This window comes from Pavona decussata, unplaced genomic scaffold, assembly GCF_977016875.1.
Source record: "Pavona decussata unplaced genomic scaffold, jaPavDecu1.1 SCAFFOLD_72, whole genome shotgun sequence".
Classification (NCBI taxonomy): domain Eukaryota; kingdom Metazoa; phylum Cnidaria; class Anthozoa; order Scleractinia; family Agariciidae; genus Pavona; species Pavona decussata.
Window position 1 is genome coordinate 4,978,895 of NW_028145491.1, and position 23,812 is coordinate 5,002,706.

Sequence of the window (23,812 nt, forward strand, 5' to 3'; positions counted from 1 at the left end):
ATTTTATTTATTTATTTATTTATTTATTTATTTATTTATTTATTTATTTATTTATTTATCTTTTCCACAAATTGAACACAGTTTTAAAAACATGCGTCATGGTTATTAGTCTGTGGCAATTACGAATTATTACGCGGGATGCCCTGGGGCAGACCGCGTTGAGGTTTCGATCGAGTTTTTCTTCCCCACCTCCACCCCCCCCCCCCCCCAAAAAAAAAGGATATTTTTGTCATCTGTTAAGATTGACCAATCAGAATCCACTCTCTGGTAGGTCTTAGTAACCCTGGGTACCAGAGACTTTTCCAGCGCGGTTTCCGGGTTCGTTCAAGTCTTTGTTTCTCGGCCGAAAAAGTGATCTGGGAGGCCCCATTAGGGGGGGTCTTAATATCCCGTATCTCTGTAATTTTTTGACCAAATATTCCGTATCCCATAAATTCCGGTAACAAATATCCCGGAAATTAAAGTATCGGCCATTTTTCATATGTTACCTGCTACGATGTATTTTATAATATTCGTTCACTGGCATTAAAACGTAAACTGGAAAAGTATTGTTTTCAAGTAGCTTATTGTGACAGTTGTTTAAACTGCTGTTAATCAAATTATGATAGCAGAATTATCAAGTGAAAAGTTAACAAATGTTGCCACCAAAATCACTTTTGTATAATTAGCTTACCTGATGCCTAATTTCTACATATCGCCTGATACCAAAGTCCTTTCTCATTTTGTTCCTTTATTAGTTGTGTTCATGGGTAGATACTACTTGATGAAGACAAAAACTTAAAGTCATTATCATCACCCATGGTATCAGAAACTTTCCATAGAGTCAAAGAACTCATTAACGCGGTATACACTCTGTTATAAGAACCTTTTTTTTATAAGAACGCCGAGGTTGAGATTAACCAAAATTTTAAGAACGTCTTAAGAACATCCCTCAGGCTGAGAGTCGATTAAGAACATTTTTTTGCTAATCTGTCTATAAAGTCAAGGTAACAAATGTAAATTAACCAAAATACTTAAGGGCATGTTTTGTACTGAACATTAACAATGTTGACACACATCTCGGTTTGTCATAATCAGCAGTTCTTGATACCATATCTCAGCAGGCAATGCACTTCAGTTGATAAGTTTCCTGGTCACGTCAGCATTGATTTACTGAAATGCATGTAGTGTATAACATGTAATTTAAGAACATCTTAAGAACGTTTTCAGCCTCAAATGGCAAAAAAATATAAGAACGTTCAGCCTCAGCTCCAAAGTCAGACGTTCTTATAAAAAAAAAACAGTGTACCATGGAAAACATATCGATGAAATGACAGAAAAGTGGCTCTCTCTCACGCCTAACTCGCCACGAATTCCTATTTACTACACACTTACAAAAGTTTCACAAACCAAACCCGGCCGGCAGACTAATCATATCTGGCTGTGATAGCGCCACAGAGCGACTCTCATCATTTGTTGATTACCTCTTTCACGTTATCTGTTTCTGACACTGATATAAAAATATTTGGGAGTTATGTTGTCTTCAACTTTTACATGGTCCGACCATATTGAGCATATTTCATGTAAGGTTAATAAGAACCTTGGTTTTTAACGTAGGATTAAGTATTATTTACCTTATAATGCCCGGTTACTTTTTTATAATGGCTTAGTGCTACCTATTTTTGATTATGCTGATTTAGTCAGGGTGACAAGGACAATGTCTCACTTATGAAGGAATTGCAAATTCTGCAAAACAAAGCAGCTAAGTTGATATTAGATAGATCACCTCACTCCTCATCCACTGATGCATTAACAGTCTTGAGATGGCTGAATCTTGAAGAACGTAGGAAATGTCATCGATGTATATATGCATACAAGTGTATTAATGGCCAACTAAATCATTCTTTGGACATTGTAAGAAAGAGTGATATGCACTCCTACAATACGCGCAATAACGATACTATCAAGCTCCCCAAAATCAAATATAATTGGGGAAAACATCGTTCGCGGCACTACTGTTTCAAAGACTTTAATGAGTTAGAGAGAACTGCAAGAAACTCAGCAAGTTTTCCAATTTTTAAGAAGTGTCTTTTTTCTGCTTTTTATAATTAAGTATTTGTTTTTAATCCTTGCAGTGTGTATGTTGTAATTATTTTTATATCTCGATTTTAGCTTAAATTTGTTATATTTAAATTGCATCATATAATATACATTTAGTAATAGGACCTCTATGTAAACCACTCTTGTAATGGAGCATCCTATTAAAAGATTGTTATTATTATTACCTCCTTCAGCCTATCGCTAAAATACAGAAGTCATATCTCAGATACAACCGACTTCTAGCACTTTATAGAGAAAACAAAGGCCGCAAAGGACACGATCCTTGTCTCAATGGACGTAGCTAGCTTATACACTAACATCCAACAGGAGAAAGGAATTAGAATTGCATGCAAAGCATACGAAACATTCCACAAAAATATACCTCCCATTCCAACTCACTACCGGCTCGGGGATATGCTTATGGTCTGGCCTATGGTCTGGCGTTTCGAGGCTTGACACCTTTGGTGGTCTGTTACAGGAAGTTCAACATACAGTCGAACCTCCCCTTGCGACCACCTCTCTTGAGCGACCACTTTTCCAAAATACCAAAATTTTCCCAGTCATATCATTATAGTTGGAGCCTCTCGTAAGCGACCACCTCTCGTAGGGGACCGCGACCACTCTTAGAGATGACAGTTTGCAATTTTCTTTTGTTTTTAACCTCCCGTAAGCGACCACTTGTCAAATACGTCCTCATAAATCCCCTTTCGGAAATTGGACAGTTTGCCTTTCTTTTATCATATGTACATTCTTGGGTAGTTCAGGGTACATGAATGTCACAATCGGGTCCATACCGGGTGTTCCGAAATAGACTTGTCCCATTCGCCGTATTAGGTAATTTATCACAGGCAAACCATCAACTTGGATACTAAAATTCTTTGACAATATAATTTTGTGGCTACTAAATCTTTGAACTCTGGAGTCACCTTATGCTAATGAGTTCAAAATTTAGACCACTTTTTGTCTGACCTGTCGTAAGTGACCACCTCGGCTTGATTTTGGGTGGTCGCTTATGGGAGGTTTGACTGTACCTGGAAGTTACGTTATGGCAAACAATGACTTCCAAAATTCCCAATCTCTCCTAACTTTCAGATCAAGACAATAAGGTGTTATATACAATTTTAATTAAACAACTACATGTAAAAATATTAAGAAAACAAAAAGTAACTTGACTCCATATCATTCTAATTCCCTACCAACATGACAAGTCATGCATAACTTCATGCATTGCTTCTAGTACTAACTTGTACAAATCAATAGAGGAGGCATAACACAAATACTAAATATTTGGATGATTTGACACAGACATGCAATGTGACTTGTTTTCTGTTGGGTTACATGTTTCTTTATGTGTAGTTGAGTTTCATCAATGGAAGTGCAGGTGCCTTAATTCAGTTTTTGCTTTCAGTTGTGAAGTTAGCAGACTTCTGACTTTACTGATAACATAACACAACAAACATTTTCCTGCGCTCCATTAGCCTGTGTACAGGCTCCCAAGTGGGGTATAGGGCGAAAAGAAAAATCGAGGAGCCGGGCAAGTAGAGCTCCATACCCCACTGGGGAGCCTGTTCACAGGCTAGCTCTCCATTAGATGATGTTTTTTTAAAATACTTAATTATCAGCTTGTCAAGATTGATGGGTAACTAAGGACAAATAAAGTTCATCAGACAGTTTCGGCGGTACTCCATCAAAAGTAAAGAAGCTATTGGCAAGCAACAAAACTAAAGCTTATTTTTTTACAACAGAGTTCTGAATAATAGACGATACCAGTATTGTTGAAATAACAGGACAACTACTAACACTAAATAAAATTAATGAATATGTTACAACATCTTTAAGTTTCATATATATTAACTAAAATAGGTCAAGTGCCAATGAATCTAAGTCCACAGGTGGTAATTCAATTTCAGGAAGGCTGTGTGTATTGAAGTCTTGAGTTAAAGAGCCCAGATCTCCTTCAATTGGAAGCAAATCCATAAAATCAGTTTCTAGAAACAGAGATAAAACACAGGCTTGTTAATTAATGTGATAAGAAGCCATGATGCTGCAATTTTCAGATTATTATTATTATTATTATTATTATTATTATTATTATTATTATTATTATTATTACAGCCCAAGCCCTCCTTGCAACCCTGCTCTTAGGCTAACAGCTCTAGTTACAAAGAGTTTGATGTACTGTACAATTAGAATTCAACACTTTAATGAAAGTTGACACTTCTTGATCTCAAACAATAACTATTTCATCAAGTCATGGGTTCAAAATGTTGTCATATGAAACAACAATAATTATTAAGGTGCGACGCGCCTTACTGTGGCCACCCAACAAACTTTTTTCCAAACAGAAGAAAGATCCTCGCAGTTACTACGCAACTTAAGCAGTTGCGAAAAGAAAGCCTGAACAAAATTCAGGCTTGAACGGAATTCGAACCCATGACCTCTGCGATGCCGGTGCAGTGCTCTACCAACTGAGCTATCAAGCCAACTGGGAGCTGGTCATATTGTGAGCTCGTAATATACCCACCTTGAGTATTTGTTGCTTTCTTAGATGTAGGAGGTCAATTCAATTATACCCATAACTCACAATATGACCAGCTCCCAGCTGGCTTGATAGCTCAGTTGGTAGAGCACTGCACCGGCATCGCGGAGGTCATGGGTTTGAGTCCCATTCAAGCCTGAATTTTTTAAGGCTTTCTTTTCGCAACTGCTTAAGTTGCATAGTAACTGCGAGGATCTTTCTTCTATTTGATCTTTCATCCGCAGCTCAAAATATATGTATCATATATTTACATTTATTTAAACAGCCAATCAGGATATCTTCCTCAGTCCTCGTTCATAACTACAAAACGACATGTTTTCAATAATTTGTTGTTGCATCATTTGCCTGTTGCACCTTGCAAGGAGGCGTGACCATTAATCAAATTCACGTATCCTGATTGGCTAACTTGTAAAAAAAGTTTGTTCGGTGGCCACGGTAAGGTGCGTTGCACTGTAATTTGTACTTCATATACAGTGAACTGATATACTGCAGTCACACACATTGTTTCTCTAGTAATGCATTAGCACATTCTTTGGTAGCTGTTGTGCAGTACTACACATACATGAGAGATTCTAATCATCTGAATAAAATATAATATTTAAAAGGTTTTAATCTCAGTAGATGCATGACATTTACTTTTGCCAGTTGTGCCTGAAAAAAACAAAACAAAGAAAAAAAACTCCTGAAAAGACCAGCCTCTATCGTTTCAGTGATCGGTCATTTACAAGAGCTTATTCTCTTAAGTAACCAGCTCTAGTTACGACAACTTTTTCAAATTCTTGAGGTAGTCACTTACCAGAGCTTTGACTGTTTATCATCACCATCATCATCATCATCATCACAATTATTACAATGACCATTCATCGGACCCAATAAGAAGGATTTGTGTCTATTGAATTAATCTTTTAAATCCTATTTACCTTTTGTTGGTCTTCTTTCATCCTCAAAATGAACAAAATTTGATGCATTATGTTCAGGATTTGAAGCAGGTAAAGAATGAGGTTGAACCATACAACCATGATAAAGGGCTCCAACATTCTTCAAGATTGCTGAAACATAACTTGATCTTGGGAGGACATCCTCTGAAAGCAAAATACAGAGTATAACGCTCATTTTGGCTTTGCTTTTGTCCATTCCACTTGTTAATTCTATACCTCATCACAGGATTTTCTTAAGAAAGATGCAGTATTTTTGAAACAATTTTTGGGAAACTTTATGATAGTGATAAAATCAATAGCCAAACGGTGGCAGTACCACTTATATGTAAAACTTAATAAATTATTGTTCTACAACAGTACTGTATCTAGTTTCGGGACTTTCATATTACTCTTACTGCTTGCTTAGCAGGTGGAAATCCCTTAACATGGTAGGACTAACTACACTGTAGTTTAATATTTATTATAGGCTTGATTTATGTACACTTGCACATTCTGTGGAATGTCTATCACACAGCATGCAGCAAATTACATTACAACTTGATAGACAATTTTTTCAGTCAGTGACACAGGCATACTCAGAAAAAGAAAATCTGAACAGGAATCGAAAGGACAGAAAAACAAAAGAAGAAGAAGAAGAAAGAACTGTACCTTGCTCTGCAAATGGATACATCACTTCTCTTTGACAAGGGTCTCGTGGCTTTACTTTTTGTTTCCCTGTTGTTCTCATCTGAGAAGTATGTTTCTGTTTACTACTTTGTTTAAGTCCCACAGAACTGATTTGTTGTAAAAGTGGCAGTCCTTTGGTTGTTGGAGTTCCTGTTTGACTTTGGAAGCTTTTTGTTGCTAAAGGTGTCTTTCCATATGGCTGGTGGGGTTTGAGTGCAAGTCCTTTCCTTGCCTTTGCTGTTCCTGGATGAATGGTATTCCCAACATCTCCTAGTGCACGCCTAGGGGTGGCTAAAGGAGCATTGTTGGACTGAAAAGATTTTGAAGCACCAAAGCTTCTGCCTGTGCAAAATTGAGAACATTAATTTGTTATTTTAAAAAAACAAAGACAATTAGAGAGATTAAACTAAATTGCAATTAACAGGAGCTTTAATCCTTTTCAATGGTTAACACCAATTTGTCAAAATATTATTTTGATAACTTGTCTTACTATTGTTTTTATCTGAATAGGCTGTTGTATAAACTGAAATCCCTGTTAACCATATTTTTATTCTTTAGTTGTGTTTGCAAAGTTAATCATCCTTGATCTTGGGGCATTAAAAACAATGAAATAAAGTGTTTTATGTCACTGGATCTCACATAAATGTTCACACAGGAAAATCGAGCATTACAATGATTTGGATACATCAGAAAAGGCTATCAACAGTAATTACAGACATCTAGGCCAAAGATTTTGCTTTTAACAGTGCCACAGATGGCCAACTTGTCTACACCCTTTTCACAAAGTAGCTACAGCGTATTCTCTTCGCAGCTCAAGTTATGCCTGCAAACAAAATTTAATACTTTATTTGCACACAAAATGATGATCTTTCCCCTAAAGTCAGCAATGACAGTATTGGAGTGGCCACCCTGACTGACTCACGTGAAGCTATGTCACGTAATTTGGCATCAAGCAGGGCACAATTGGCTGTAAGATGCTGGTCTGTTTTGGAGGTGTCAGCCAGATTATTAGCTGTTACTTGGCGCAAAACAACGTATCCTAAAAGAGAAATCCCGGCTAGAGAAAAATTTACGAAGTACTCGAAGTGCTCGCTGCTCGCCATCTGTATTTTTCTAAAGTGCTCGCTGCTCGTTATCTGTATTTTAATACTACAGTGCTCGCTGCTCGCAAGAACAATTTGACGACTGCTCGTGCTCGCAAAAACACACTGCTCGCATGCTCGCAAAGACCATTCGATTCCCCTCTAGATAGGGCACATTTTAAGGAAGCGTTTGAAAAGTGCTGTCGCTCGTCAGTTTTCCTCCAGTTCAGAATCGTCTTACAGCTCTCTATTCCACAATCACAAAGACTATTTTCCTTCTCTCATACAAAGAAACTTACCAGTAGTTCCTCCCTTTATGTTCAGCGCTTGTGCATTTTCTTGGTCCACGTAAGGCCTGAAGGCTGTTTCTGTCGCCATTTGGCTGCTTTATAGTTAAATGATGCAAATATATCGTTAAAACGTAGTATTATTTTAAACAAGACACAAATCACTTGTTTTGCAAGGGGCAAAGCATTCAGCATTAGTCAATAACGTGGATAAAATCTGCAGTTTACGTTCAAAGATGGCGGTTTTGTGGTTTGAGGCATCCCACGTGATGGTTGCAAACCAATGAAAATACTTGATCTCAGTTCCCCGCAGGTACGAGAAAATCCATCATGGCTGCCGGGGTCACAGAGGACCACATTTTGTATGATGTTTTTATTCGCGCAGAGTGGAGTCTCGAGGGAGAAATTTTGGTTAGTATTTATTAATTACAGCTTAAAAGATCTTAAAGTGGATAAAGAATGTACGTTGGAACTCTTTCCGATTGCTAGTCGGTCGTTTGCCGTCGTTCTTACACGGCTTCCTCATTGAAGATCTGTCGCTGCTCATTTTGCATGTGTGCGACGAGCAAAAAAGTAATAGGAAAGATTTTTGCACAGCCTTATATATTACTTATACATGCATCACTGTCATACTGAACCTCCTTACACAAGAACGAGCATGAATAGAGTTTTAGTCACAAATGTATGCATAATTAATGTGCGAGTTGTGCGGAAATCTTGTCCTTTCTGAGGATGGGTGGGGGACGGGAAGGGAGTGGGGTAAATTTTAAACAACTGATGAGGTAAGATATAAACACCTGACTGCCAGTCTGCTGAGTATGGTAGAACTCAAGGAGATTTTGCATGTGCAAACATATTTTTGGCGTCTGCCACATGCAGCACGATCTTAAGTTGTGTGTACTGATGCATGCTACTTTTCAGTATAAAACCTCACCTTGAGATTCTTAAGAAATATAAGTCCTGAATCATATTCCTTCTTATCATATTCCTTCTTGTATGTTGTCACTTGCCCTCATTTTGAATTTCTATTCTTATGTGCACGAATGTGCGTAAACGATGCTCAAACATGCACCTGCTGTGCTATGCAGATTGGCCTGACTGAAAGAGCATTGTTGGCCATAAATGATGTAGCTTAGGGTGCTTTCTATTTAGCCTAAACTTTTGGTTGGAAATTCCGGAAACTTTACTCTCCTCCAAGTCTCCTCAAAATTCAAACACTTGATTCCTACCGAGGTCCCCAGATAATTAACATCAGGTGGGTACTAGACCCATTCTCCCTGATGCCTGGTGGTGGAACTAAGAAAAAACAAAGCCACAGAAAAGTGTGGAAAAATGCCATTACAAAAATTTTGCGCAGAAATAATCAAAGCTAGATGGAATGACTAGACACTACGATGTTAAAGGATGAAGGTGACAGCCATATGACACCACAGTTATCCTGAGCTCCAGCTGGTGTGAGCATAATTGTTTGTTGTGCAAATAGCATAAACTGTTAAGTCTTCTTCAATTTTGTATGGAAATTAACAAACATTTTTAGGGGCCATAAATTCACAGGAAAATACAATAAATGTGTTACCTGATCCACAACCAAGGAGCATACACTGAGAAAGTATGATAAACATACGACTTCAGGTTGCAAGATGGTTCCCTAAGTAACAACTTGTTGCCAGGTCTAAGGTGGTGCTGTGGCACATATGGATCTAATAGCTCCTTGAGATAGTCAGGTGCAGTGGTATCAACCACTTTATACATGTATGTGTATGTGTATATCAATATTTTGAATTCAACGTGTTGTTCAATTTGGGAACCAATGCAGCTCAGTTAGAAGCAGTGTGAAATGATCAGACTTGCTTGACAGGGTAACAAGTCTAGCTGCAGAATTTAAGACATATTGCAGGCACTGAATCATATACTTTGGAAATTCACTCGCAGTATTAAATATTCAACCAACTTTGTGCTACTTTACACTCACATAAAAAAGATTTTCTTTCCTTCGATACCAATGATTTGTTTAGCTCAATACCTGAGTTGAAAGTTTAACCTACATGCAGTTTAAAAAATTTGTACAAGGGCTTAAGAGCCAACAAAATTTTCAAAAATTTAAGGTGAGTCTTTAAAAGGAAAGAAAAATGTAAGTAAAGATCTAACAGAAACATTTTTTTTTAAGGCTTTCTTTTCGCAACTGCTCAGGTTGCGTACTAACTGTGAGGATCTTTCTTCTCAAACAATCATTTAATTGGAACCAGAGAAGATTTAGAATGATCTGGGTACTGCTAGTACAAAACAGAAAACTGCCCAACATGCAACACAAATGGTTTACGGAAGATATTTTGACCATGTTGTGTGCACCTGAAAGTATTCAGTTTTTAAGTGAAGTACTCACACCTACTGTCGATAACATTTTTAATGTGCCGGTACTTGATACATGTTTATTGAGGATGTCTCTTGGTATATTTGCAGAATCCGTTGTTTGTAGTGATTGTGTTCTGGTGAAATGTTCTTTCAAAATAATATACATGCATTTTGTTTTACATCAATCCTTTTTCTTGGTATGATCATTTTTGAAGAGAGTGAGTTCTTTAAATTCAATGAGTTAGCTTGACAGACAGTGCATTTTGTTGATCATTTGAAAACTCCAGATGCCCCAATCTGCCTTTAGTTGGTGAAGTTGTATGTGATTGTGAGGATTACCAGTAAAACATTAGCTATGTTACTTTTTTTCTTTTAGAACAAGACAGGATTTGACATTGGCCAGTTGAGAGGATCTCTTCCAAAGAAGTTCCTAACGGTTGCACATGGTGTGTGTATTTAATTGTTACTGTTTCTAATTCACTGTGTGTGTTATATTTTTTTTAATGGTTGCTGGTAAATATGTAGTAGTGGTCTGTTCAGGAAGGGTGTGTCTTGAAAAATGTCAGACATATTTAATTGAACCTTAAATAACATACAGACCTTTACTAGATGTACAGCTTTCAGTAATTTTATTTTCTAGAACTTTTTATCATAGTATTAAATCAAATCATGGCTGCAGGGGTGATTAATTTTATTCAATTTTCTAACAAGGGTGATTATTCAAGGTGAGTTAATAGGGCAGTTGAAATACCTTTTCAAGAGGAAGATTATATGGCCAGCCAGGGTAATTTACAAAATAATGTATTTTGATGAAAATTCCAGCTGTTTCAGTTTCAAAGTTGTTTTATTCTAGACTCCATTTGGTGGTTCTTGAGAGGAGTTCAGTATGCAACTAGGTGAGAACATCTGTCAGAATTTTTCCTTAGACTATTGCACATGAGTGATTTTGTTTCTCAGAGTTCTATCGTAAAGTCCATTTTTCATTCATTGTCTTACATGTAGTTTATTTGTTTAGCTCAGCTTACAAGCAATATAAGTCTGGTTGCTCTGCCACTGAGTTACAGGAGACTTGTGGGACTGCGAAGCTAGGCCATTTATTCACCAAGCTCATATAATTATTATATGAGCTTGGTGAATAAATGGCCTAGCTCCCACAAGTCTCCTGTAAGTCAGTGGCAGAGCATCCAGACTAGTAATTGGAAGGCCATAGGTTTGACTCCAGGTGGGAGAGTCGGATTTCCTTTTTCCGAGTATGCCTGTGTCACTGAATGAAAAAATGCATCTATCAAATGAATATTTAATTCTATCATCCAATTCTATAAATACTTAATGTATACAACAAAGAATTGCAAAAAGTTGATGCTTGGAAGAAATGTAACAGACTCTTGATTGATATATTATGTTATATTTAAATCAGAACAGAAGAGAGAATTAACACAAACTTATCGCCAACAATCTACTTAAGGTTACTGTATACCTTCAGAGGTGTCTCGCGTCCGAGTGATGTAGCGCGTCCAGTTTAAACTGTAGATACCTAAACCCTTATATCAAATTAAAGCTTATAGAGCTGGCTATCAAACTATACCAGGAATTTTGAAATAAATTGAATTGTCGAATTTTTCATGACCTCTAAATGGGAGTGTCAGAATCACCTTTTGAAAGCTACAAGTCAAAGCGAATTTTGTTTTTCACTAATTTAATTTGCTCCTCAGTTTCCAGACCCAAAGCACCAACAAAACGTGTCTGCATTTTGCCATATTCAATCACAGTGCAAAGTTATTGAACATTTTTGAAATAGGATCAAAAAAATGTGGAGTGATCGTACAAAAATTGCTCTTGGAGAAAAAATATTTCGAAAAAAAATTCGCAGACACGTTTTTGTTGTTTATATGTTAAGGACGTTGGCGCTAATATTAGGTGCATCTTTATTGCGCAAGTTACGCACAGGCCACGCAATGTCACGCGCAATTTATGGTTGACGATACACAGAGGAACATGGAGGTAAACACACATGTTGGCCGATGTGACAGCATTAAAATGAGGGAAAAGGGGAAAATTCATCTCCGTTGCACAGTTTAGAAAATGGAAACTTGACGTGAATGATTAGACAGGTTAAATTTGCAACAAAAAGTCCAAGAAAAGGCGTTGATACCTGCGGGTATTTCGCACCGAGATTTATATATTTACTTGACACTCGAAAAAACAAAATATTATTGAAATGCAATACTTTATATAGTCTGTTCGTCATATGAAGTCACCTTTAAGCTAAACAAGAAAGTCGTACCTTACAATAGAGCAATTTTATTGATCACAAATCCCGTGTACAATCAATCTCCACATATAAATAAATAAGCTTACTTCTCACATTTTCGCCTCGCTTACGGCTATAGATGCATTTTCTTGGCATTGGCTTAACAGCTGTATACATTTTGAAGGAAGAATAACAATAAACAACTTAAACGATCAGAGTTTTGACAGCACACTCGAACGAAAACATTGACTCGAGCAACCATTATGAGTTGTGAATTATGGGATAGTTAACCCTGTTTAGGTTCCCGTGCTTCTCGGACCTGTCACGCAAAAACGTGACTTTGGAAATTTGTCACCACAGCGACTACTTTGTCCAGATTATAACTCTCTAAGATGTTCGGTGGCCCCCAATTTTTTTCAAATTGATCACTTTCTTTATCGATTTTCTACATTTTAGGGAAAAATGAAAAAAATCTACGGGGCAGAAGTTTGATTATTTTCTATTTTTCTGTCCACGCGCCATCAAATTGCACTCTTTTTTTGGCTGAGTGACGATCGCGAATGTCCTCTTTTAGGGTTACATTTAATTACAAGGATGACACCAGTTGGACTAATTTACGAAACATACACCCTTAGATAAAATTTGACTAAAAGAGTCTGTCGCCAGTTAGTCATCTTGAATATTTTAAACTTAAAAATATGGAGATCATTTCGAGTTACGAAGGCCCAACTTTTTAAAATCAGGATATTTTTCCAGCGATATATATCTGAAATGATGTCGGTGACCCCCAATTTTTTTGGCATTTCTGACATCAATAACTTAGTAGCTGACCATACCTAAAGTATGAAAAAAATCTGTGGGGCAGAACTTTTTTGCGCGAACGTGCTTAAACTCTGCTACTGCCCAAATTTGAAGGCAAACAAACAAATTCCCTTTGAGTTTTAGCTCTTTGAACTGGCTCCTCCAAGTGAAAAAATTGATTCAAGAATTTAACAGTGCTAAAAATTTGGCAATTCATTTTATTTCAAAGTTCTTGGTATAGTTTGATAGCCAGCTCTATAAGCGTTAATTTGATATAAGGGTTCAGGTATCTACAGTTTAAAACAGATGCGCTTCATTGCTTGGACGCAAGACACCTCTGAAGGTATTCTGTAACCTTAAGCAAGAACAAACTACTAAATTCCATCTACTATGACCTAGCTCTTTCTACTACTAACAGTGACTGGATGAAAAGCTTAATTCTTTGTTGTTGGCTTATTGTTGTGAGACAGAAACACTGTTCATAACGAATGAAGGCAGGTTGACTGTCACTAATTTTATAAGTAAAATGAAAATGAAAATATTATTGTAGCCCAGGATTCTTCTTCATAACTGTTGTTAATACTTTGTTTTCCCGCGAAGGTAGCCAAATTCTGGATAATAATAGGCCGGGTGAAATCCCAATTATTCATTATTGACAGCATAATTATGAATGATCTGGGAAAAACAAAACTTGCACCAGGGAATTTGCATGCATAATTTTACAGACAAAATTACAAATTTACTTACGATTGTAGCTTTTTCTTGTAGTAGTAGGGGGTCAGATTGCAATAGGGACGCAAGTTCTGTTTCCTTCCCCCGTCACATCCTGTAGTTTTACTGTATTTTTTATTGTATTTCTATTGTACATGTATAGTATCATCAGTGACGAATTCATTGAAGAAAAAATAAAATAAATTAATTAATTAAATGTTAATTGAGCCCACATGCTACTCATGCACCACACAAGCCCATCCTTTTGTAACAAATACAGTAACTATGATTATTGTTATTGTAGTGTACTTGTTGAATAATTATACCATAGGCACTGTCTCCCAATTATATTTTATTGACTGCGGCTACTGCCTACATCTAGTTTTAACTGTGTTTTTATATTTCTAATTTTAGTGGCCGCAATCAGATCCTTGGTCTTCCAGCACAGCTGTATAAAGTCATCAACAGTTCCCTTGGCTGGCAGTTTGCCTTATCTTGGTACATATCATGAGTGTTTTTGATCTGTACTTGTAATGATTTATTTATGATAATTTGCTTGTTATATAGCCTTGATATTCCTTTTTACCATTCGTTTTGTAGTGATGGGAAGCTACTGGCAGTACTTCAAAATAGTGTTATTGAAATAAGGTACTGTGATCATTATTGATAGTTATCACATGATTGTTATCTTATTAGGACAATCCATTATTAACATCGCAATTTGTTCATTAATTAAATTTACTGGTTAACAAAATGAAAAGCCTCTAACTAATAGGAAACATGAACTTCAGCTGTGTGGTTCCAGAGAATATCCATACCTTCCCAACCAATGGTCGTTGGAAATTCTGATGGGGACAGGGTCTCAGAAAAACCCAAAATCATCTGACAGAGTGTATTTTTTGTTTTATTTCAGTTTTGTTTTGTTGTTGATTTTTTTAACTAGGTCATTTGTAGATGACTTTGAATCAGTAGTTGCCAAGTGCAGTGGTAGGTTGTTATTTATAGATAAGACTAAAATATTCTATTTATGAAATGTGATATACTACTTAAAGAGCTAACTGACTGGAGGGCAAATCTGTAAAGTGAATGCAATTGACACATTTATAATATTATTATTGAGCCAGGGTGTTACTAACAGCGTATAGTCTGACTCCTCATGTACTGTAGCTGTGTTGATCTCAAAATGGTTGTGACCTTTTGTTATTTTTGACAATCTTACAGTGTGCAAATTGCTAAACTGCACAGTGCAATCATATAGGCTTGCTTAGAAACTTTTCTGCATAAAGCAGAAATTCAGCAACCTTTGCTTTGCAAAAAACATGATCCTTGGTTTAATTGATATCATGTAACATACTAGTCTTGTGCACACGTTAGATGAGAATAATGAATGTAAGTTGTGTGCAACTGAAACTGTGAAATTATTCAAAACATCTATTTTTAGTCAATAAAGACAACTGTCCCCAATGGAGGAAACTGGCATGGAGTCAAGACTGTTCAATGTTGGCCTGTTCTTACAGGTTTGCAATGCTTGACTTGTGACATAGATTAATTGGTCAACAGGAGTAGACAAAATAATATTCTGCATAAATTCTGCTCATCTCTGGATGTTCCGAGAAACTTGGGTTTCTTAAGGACGGTTCCAAGGATATGTTTTGCAGGGTTAATATGATTATGCTGGAAAAGCAGATCTTAGCAAGGGTTGTTGGAATCCGAAGAGAAAATTAGGGGTAACCACACATTTTACAGATAGAATGAGCATTCAATTTGGAAAAAGAATGGCATACATTGTTATGTATTTTAAAAGTGTTGTTGCTTAATATATATTTTTCTGAAAAAAAGGCATGGTTACCTCCATGTAGTTTTCTTTTTAGATTCCAGTAGCCCTTATTAAGATCTGTTTTTCACTCAGCCATAAACTACACAGAAATACCTTAGTATGGGGATGCACCATCCTACCACTCTACAGGTGTATAGTAAATCTACTTTTTCTGTCACTGAGTGCTGAAGCATCTTGAGTTTCATTGGACATACAAAAGCTGAATAGCTGAGCAAACTGGTCTACTGTGGCACACCAGCTGACATCCAAGTCTCAAAATTCAACATCACAAGGCAGTCTACAAGTGGGCTGGGCGGTCCACATTCCACTTGTGGACTTTTTATATGCCTCATTTACCCATACAGATCCTGTTACACCAGGGTTGGCTTTAAGCTGTTCTGAATCACAATTAACCAACCATCTATGAAATAAACAAACTTTTCAGTATGTGTCATGTCAATAGCTGTCATCGTAGCACCAAGTGCATCAACAGTTGAGGGCGATCAGCTGTGCTATAGGGGCTACAAGGTGATGGGCTCTGGACTGAACAGGATGTGTTGTCTTGGAAATAGGGTGGTATTTAAACAATCTTGTATGGTTCCAGAAATATCCATATCCCCCTTCCCACAGAGGGTTTTCCCCTTTGGATTTTCCATTCCAGAGGTATTTACTCCCCCCTGGAATTTCCCTAATTATTCCATTTGGCCCTCCCTACTTTTTGCAAATTCCACATCCATAAAATGAACAACTTTACACGTACTTTTTTTTCAATACCTCTGTTTTGGTAGCAACATTTAACTATAGCCACTCTTTACAATAATTTGACAGATGCCAGTTTATTTAAAAGATGTTTGGCCACACATTTTTAAGTTTTTCTTTGGCCACATTACAATCCAATGCTTTGATTGTGTCTTGCATTTCCTCCCTTGCCACTAATGTAAATATTTAAGTTCCTGTTTGTCAACCACCATCAGTAAACGGAGAAGCCATTTGGTCAAAGTATAATATTATTATACTTGTTCTAATGATGATCTGGACATGAATGTTTAAATAATTATGATTATTTATATCTGATTAGGCTGAAAATTACATTACCTTAAGGGAAAAAACAAAAAACTGTAAGAACTGCCTGTTCAACACAATTTTTATAACTAATGAAGATAGGTCTATAATCTTTCAAGGATACATTATCGGTATGTTTTAATGTCTACTTTCTTTTAGTTCTGGAGACATAGCAGTGTTTGATCTTGCAGGAGAATTACTCTTCACAATTACTCAGGTAATCTGCAGAGAGTTTTATCTATGATAGGTTGTTAGTAAGGATAAATTCAGCTATTGGATTCTGTTTGCTTTAATACCCATGTATACCTGAATAAATCTAAAAATTATGCATTCTTAAGTATCATAATAATAATAATATAATTTCACATTTACACTGTCAAATATCTGTTAAATAATCATCACCCATAGTCAAACACCTCTCCTGGCTGCACAATTATGCAATCAAAAGTTGTCCAGTGTATGGTTATTTCCATTGACCTGACCTAATGTTAGCAGTGTGAATAGATCATTGTGTTTTGTAATCAGTGAGTAGACCTCTTGCAGTAATTAGCAATCAAGTCAATAAAGAATTTTTTAATCTAGTGGTAGTTTAGGGAACTACATTTCTGTATAAACAAAAAGGAATGTGGTCTCAAAGGTCAATAAACATTGTACAGATAATCTTGTGATGTGTGTTATCTGTTGTTTTCAGACTGTGGGGACTCTTCCTTCAGATTTAAGTGACTGCATCTGTGGACTTGTTTTCATAGAGCACAAACACAGCTCACAATGGTAAGCGCCTCAATACTCCTGATGACTTTACTGTACAATACAATACTGTGTGCATGTGATCACATGGCCCTTAAATTCCAATCTACCATCCTGAATGACAATTTTGATGGCTTTTACCCTCTAAGAGTAAGTAGGGTAAGTGGTTCTAAAATAATACTGTATCTTGTGTTTGTCTCAGAGGTAGTTAATAATACAAGATGCCCCTCTAATGGCATTACATGGAATGCTTAATGTAGCCCCAATTATTCCCCATGGTATATGTTTCGCAGGTATTTAAAAACTATCCTCCCTTGGCAATTGAAATAATTGTCTGAATGGTTTTATTCAGATATATTGCGTGACACTTATCGTTGTGTTACAAGGAATCATACCAGAAATAACTATGCAATAACGTCATGACCCCGCTGAACTGGTCTGGCCTCCTCTAGCTCTAATCCTTTGCATTGATTATTCGATCTGTTTTTTTAAGCGGAGTTTCTTTGCTGTGAACTCTCCCAATTTCCACCGTTTCAACTGTCGAGTACTACCTAGAAGTTATTATTTCGATTTACTGCTTGAAAAAGGTTTGTTTTCTCTCTGAAAACGGCAGATCAGAGTCTTAAATTCATACATGTGGCCGCCATTGAACAAAAACAACTTTTCAAAATGATGACTTGCTTTGACGTCACACAGGTAGAGATAAGTGGGTCCCCTCCCTCGTGATATACGCGCCGATAATAGATTTTGATTGGGCTGTTTTTGTTCAAGACAATCAGAACAATAAATCCCTTCTGGGAGAGGGTAGAATTTAATCAAGGTTTAATGAATAAATCAAATAATGATTTGACGTCACTCAGGAAGATAATGATAATGTTAATGATAATGTTTATTTGTGCTTTTTTTTCTATTTACATGTTGATTATTACAATCTTTTAGTGGTGTTATATAAATTAAATTAATTATTAGTTAAATTAATGTGTAAAGCAAGGAAGCTAAATAAACCATTAGGTTGTCTTGTTAGCTCCCTGGCTAATTTAGGTTTTAGATAGCAGCAGGAGCCCATTAATGGGCTCCTTATAGCAGGCAAAAAAGAAAAGAAAAGAAAGAAAAAGAAAAAAAAAATGAAAAAGCAAAAGGAAGGAAGAACTTATTAATTGTAAAAAAAGTTAACGTATGTTACGAGGTCAGCACTAAAGAAAATTAGTTCATTTGTTGTTCTGACAGTAAATAATGTATAATTTGTTTCGGAAAAGCAGACACACTTTGTATGAGTTTTTTTAAAGGAGTTGGAAGGTCTTTCCAAATATCGGTTGCCATGAAGGAGATTAATTGTTTACCTACATTAGTTGTTTAGTACCAGAGTGGGTCCCCTCTCTCGTGATATGTTCCGAATAATAGATTTTGATTGGCCTGCTTTTGTTGAAGACAATCAGAACAACACACCCCCACTAGGGGGTGATATACGCGCCGATAATAGATTTTGATTGGGCTGTTTTTGTTCAAGACAATCAGAACAATAAATCCCTTCTGGGAGAGGGTAGAATTTAATCAAGGTTTAAACCTAGACACGTCATGCCCTGCGGGCATCCCATGTAATTAGTAGTATTATCTGTAATCTACAATCTACACTCTTTCCAATTGCACTATATTTTTAAAAATAAAAGCCAATATTTGATCAAGATTAAAAATTTATTAACTAAACAAAATTGATATTTCCATAATTTTGTCAGTCTGATTTGTTAAGGGGTTGATTGTGGGTGAAAAAAAATATTTGTGAGATTTATGAAAATTCTGTTTTTCCCTGATTTTAAAGATCCTATCAATAATGACTTGACCTGTAAAAGCAGTTGAAGGTTAAAAATTAACAAAATTCAAATTTTTCATGCTGATCACAATTATTTTCTGAACTTCTATCAGTTCTATGGAACTGTGAAAATCAGTCACTTGATACATTAAAAAAAAACCCACTCCTTTTTTTTAATCAAAGGAATCACCAGGTGGACAGTGTCTGCCTTACAAGTAGTGTTCTTCTTTGCATGATCAAATGTGTCACCTTGTTTTATCAGTTCAATGATTGCACACTGAAATATAGCTGCCTGGTTTTTGTTTTGATAGACTGATTTCTGTGCAAAATAATGGCCTGTTCTGATATGATTTCTTATAGAAGGTAGAATTTCTACCTTCCTCACCAATTTGATATGATTTCTTGTGACCCGCGATTACGCTAACACATGTAGTACCAGAAAATATCCATACCTCCCCCACAGAAGGGATGTTCTCTAAGACCTCCTACCCTTCTGGAAATTTTAATTTAGCTTACTACTTTGCTTTACATTTTTGTGCCTTTGAACCTGAAATTTCCGATCCTTTCTGCGGGGATCTCTGTGAAGAATTTCAACAGGGCTGCTTGGAGGATTTTTGCTTTAATATGACAGCAACAGAGGAATTTGTGTTGTGTGAGGTATTGTTTTGATTGCATCAGTCCTACAGCTTGGCCACTGATAACTTTGTGACTTCATCTGCCTCTACACACAGACACAGTGACTTAAATATGTTTTTTGGTTTGTGCTGTTACAAACCAGTTTGATTTTATTTCCTTCATCCCAGATTATGATTTATGACTCCAAGACAAAGACAAAGACAAAATAAAAATTGAACTGGTGTGAAATTGCTCAAGCCAGTGCCAAATTTGGACCACAATATATATATTCCAAAATTTAGCTGGTTTTGCTCATTAAATCTGATATTCAAGCACTGACGGAAAAGTGCACAAGGCATATTTCCCCTAACCCTTCCCTCTTCTGAAAAGTCTGAGAAAAAGGTAATGTGTACGTTACAAACCCTCTCCTACACTGCTTCTGGTACTAGAAATGGCCAAACTTTTGTCATCTAAAAGTATGCAATGTTTTAATGACTTCATACACTGTACCAAATAATGAACTCCCAGATATCTGAAAATTTGTCCTTCTTTACTTAAGGTCTGCAGAACTGATTGTTGTAAATTACCATGGAATCCTGAAGAATTATTTTGTCAGGTATTTCCATTTTGCATTGTTTGCTTTAAACTTTCTTCCTTTTGGGTTTTAAATTTTTTCACATTTGACATTTTTTTATTTATACTCTCCACTCTTACTGTTACATACATACAGTATAAGTGCAAAATACAAAAGTTGGAGGTTTACAATTAAAACATAGACTAACACGCAGCTCAAAAATACAAAACAAATGGGGGAGGAGAGTAGAGGGGCACCTCTAGTGAAACTAATATTGTGCCCCTTTAAAGGAAGTAAATTGATAAGAAAAGTAACTGAGTAGAATAGAAAAAATAAGAAAGATAAAGCAAAAGGAAAAAACGAAGAGAAACGAAAATAATTGGAATAAAGAATTAATAATTATTATTAGCAAGAAATGTATCCTCAATATAAAGCAAGGTAATATTTATAGAGTGCTTTTCTAAACATTCTTTTAGTAGGTTTGTTCTTAACTGTCTGAGGAATGTTTTTCCTAAAAAATGTTCCTATTACGGTTGGACAAAATCTCCCTAGATTTGTTCTGAAAAAAGTTATGAATAGTTGTTTGGAAGATGCACTGCTGGCATTATAATTATGTAGTTCAGATACTAGTGAAACAGGTAAAGTAGCTAATTTGTTGCTATTAAAATAATCATAAAAGCAAACATGTGTTTAGTTTAAACATGAAACATTATGAGCAAATATTTTTTTTCACCATTTTTGCAGCCCCACAAATGGTTTCCAAGAGAACCACAGCTTCTCCTTTTGCAGTATTCTTCCACATGGAGTTTGCTCAGTTGTCTATCATCCTCAGCATAAACTGTTGATTATTGGTAGTGTTGTTGGGCAAGGCCGCATTGTCTCTCCAGGTCTGCTAATAACTTCACTTTGGTTCTAATTGAGTTTCACTATAAATAAAAAAATGCATTGAACCCAACAATGTCATTGTTTTCATTTAAAACCAGCAGAGGCTTGCCGGGGCACTGCAGCTTCTCACTGTGGATTAACAGCATGGAGGATTCTTTCAGGATACCCTCATTATAACCTTATTGAAGATGAAGGCACTAAATCATTAAAGGTAACAAGAGCTTGATTCTAAGGAACCACTAAGCTAACAACTTGATTTGACTTTGCCTTGATCTCTCTTGGAAGCTTTACTTATGCCATGCATGACATTTTGAATTCCAAGTGTAAGTGTTCTGAAGACATGATGAGGTGTTTAAGGCTGGAATTCCAAAATGTTAATGTCATGGGAGACTTTTTTAGATCTGGACTTCCAGAGTGGTAAGATGGGAAGAGTTCTCCTTAAAACAGTTTATAAATCAAACAGGAACCCTCAAAACTTTTTTGGGCCAAATAAAATCTATATATCACCTTCATCACTTCTGTAAAAAAAGAACTTTGACAGTTTGGAATTCTCAGACCATTGCTGTGCAGTTTCGGATCTCGGTCAAAACCTAGTGTGACGTCATTGCCGGATTTCATACCATGGGGGACTGGGTATGAGTCTGTGTTTTATGGGATATGGGACACAACACCCACATAACCAGAAAGAGCACACCGAACTTTACAACATCCTCAAGTTTGGTGTTAATCAAGCCAATATTAGACGAGATACAGCCATTCAAAAACTCCAAATTCTACTGTGAAATACATACGGACGCCGGACAAATTGTCCGTCGCGTCCGGCTATCCATACATTTCTTAGTAAATTTTTTAAAGTTTTTGAATGGCTGTATCTCGTTCAATATTGGCCCAAATCCCACCAAACTTGAGGATTTTGTAAAGCTCGGTGTGCTCTTTCTAGCTGTGGCAGTGTTATGTCCCATATCCCATAATACACAGACTCATACCCAGTCCCCCACGATATGAAATTTGGCAATGCAGGAACAGAATTCTTGCTGCTCTACTTGCTTAATAGGGCCAATAGTCAATCCAAGATTTGCTTTCATTTTTTTCGTCATGTTTCGACTTCCAAAGCCACACAATACGATTGCAAAATGGCAGTTTTATATGGCTATTCAGAGAACGAGATAGAGATTGATTTGGAAATGTTTTTGGAGGTCAAACTTGTTTAGTTTACATAACCTGTTGACAATACATTGCACGCAAACTCGTTTCGTCTACCATTATATAGAACAAATATCCGGCAATTCTCAGTCTTTTATCAAGGTCTGAAAATTTTAACTCTCTTTCTCCTGAGATAACTGGCTGTTCATCTAGTCCTCTTGCCTCCTTTAGGAAAATACTTAAAACTTCTATTATCATCAACTACTTATTATGTTAAGGGTGTACAAATATGACTTGTCCGTACTTCAATTACCATATTGTCTAGGTTTAGTCATCATTTATTTCTCTGGGAGGGAACCTAAGTTTTACAAGTCCCTTGGTTTTTATTAGGTTCCCTCACCACTTCTTTTCTATCTCTTGTACTTTAATCAGTGTAACTTTGTAATCATTTGTAACCATTATTATCATTGTAATCATTGTAATTTATTAATCATTGTAACTTAATTGTGTGTGGCAAATAAACTAAATAAAGTAGAGGCTTGAGTCCAGAAAGCATGCTGGATGATATAGAATGCATAGCAGAACAAGCTACACTCCTTTTGACAAGTGAATGCAATGACATGAGTATACAGTGGACTTGGATTCACTTGGTGACTCAGCTATAAACTTCAAGGGACTTGAACTGCTAACTAAAAATATATTGATAAATGACAGCAGGCTGAAATGGACATGAAGGTGTCCATCTTGCTCACAAAATTATTACTAATTTAGTGGGTAAGTTTTACTGGTATACGTGGAAGCTTTAAGACACTCGATAGTCCCTTTGAGCTCTGTCATGCCAGACATGTAGTTGTTCAAAATTGTAACTTATCAACTTCACAGAGCTTCCTTGAAGATGTAACCGTGTTTAACCATTTGACAGAAACTCTTGTTACACAGACCTGCCAACTCTCCCACTTTTCCTGGGAGTCTCTAAGTTTTTCATCAAATGTCCTGGTCTCCCGGTTAGAGCACAAAATCTACCGGGAAATACCTACCGTGGCCTTTTTGAAATATTTGCATTAATTGCATTATTTGTGAAATGTCAAAAAGGAAAATAAAAGAAGAAGTGGATGTAGTGTTCTTACAGGCAAAAATAATGTTCACTGAAAAGAAATTCAATTTGTTTCAAAGTTGAAAAAAGAAAAAAAATTGTATGGCCAAGTGAAAGCCTTACTTTTTAGTAATTAAAAATTAATTGCAGGCTTTGTTTGCACTGACCGATGCTCTTAAAACTTATTTTGTCCAAGGCATTACAAAACCATTGACCTTAGTCCTATACCAAACTTGAATAAAGTAGAGCCAACTGGACGTTTTTTTTTTCATGCATTATTGATCTCCTAAAAAAAATTTAGGGAGCATGAGCATACAGTGTTTTGTTTTGCAGCACCATTTACTCTATGGTTTCAAGTTACGAT

The 23,812-nt window shown here is 36.3% G+C and overlaps 2 protein-coding genes across 3 annotated transcripts in view; one reads left to right on the forward strand and one right to left on the reverse strand.

Annotated features, from left to right (window-relative positions):
- Positions 1 to 3,186: 3,186 nt before the first annotated feature.
- Positions 3,187 to 7,843, reverse strand: LOC146477107 (uncharacterized). Its single transcript, XM_085113911.1, has 4 exons — positions 7,604 to 7,843; positions 6,205 to 6,564; positions 5,539 to 5,700; positions 3,187 to 4,067 (listed from the first exon to the last, which is right to left on the reverse strand). The coding sequence occupies exons 1-4, from the start codon at positions 7,680 to 7,682 to the stop codon at positions 3,934 to 3,936; spliced, it is 735 nt and encodes a 244-aa protein (XP_084970037.1). The 5' UTR covers positions 7,683 to 7,843; the 3' UTR covers positions 3,187 to 3,933.
- A 65-nt stretch (positions 7,844 to 7,908) lies between these two features.
- Positions 7,909 to 23,812, forward strand: part of LOC146477108 (NBAS subunit of NRZ tethering complex-like) — a 73,403-nt gene continuing 57,499 nt past the window's right edge. The window contains exons 1-12 of one of the 2 annotated variants that reach the window (XM_085114078.1): positions 7,909 to 8,002; positions 10,320 to 10,389; positions 10,797 to 10,839; positions 14,121 to 14,204; positions 14,307 to 14,354; positions 14,650 to 14,693; positions 15,148 to 15,223; positions 16,744 to 16,801; positions 17,276 to 17,355; positions 20,313 to 20,369; positions 21,072 to 21,214; positions 21,314 to 21,423. In XM_085114078.1, coding sequence (XP_084970204.1) covers positions 7,922 to 8,002; positions 10,320 to 10,389; positions 10,797 to 10,839; positions 14,121 to 14,204; positions 14,307 to 14,354; positions 14,650 to 14,693; positions 15,148 to 15,223; positions 16,744 to 16,801; positions 17,276 to 17,355; positions 20,313 to 20,369; positions 21,072 to 21,214; positions 21,314 to 21,423 — 894 coding nt within the window. In that variant the 5' untranslated portion in view covers positions 7,909 to 7,921. Of the gene's footprint in view, positions 8,003 to 10,319; positions 10,390 to 10,796; positions 10,840 to 14,120; positions 14,205 to 14,306; positions 14,355 to 14,649; positions 14,694 to 15,147; positions 15,224 to 16,743; positions 16,802 to 17,275; positions 17,356 to 20,312; positions 20,370 to 21,071; positions 21,215 to 21,310; positions 21,424 to 23,812 lie in introns of both variants that reach the window. The other variant, XM_085114077.1, reaches the window with a different exon arrangement.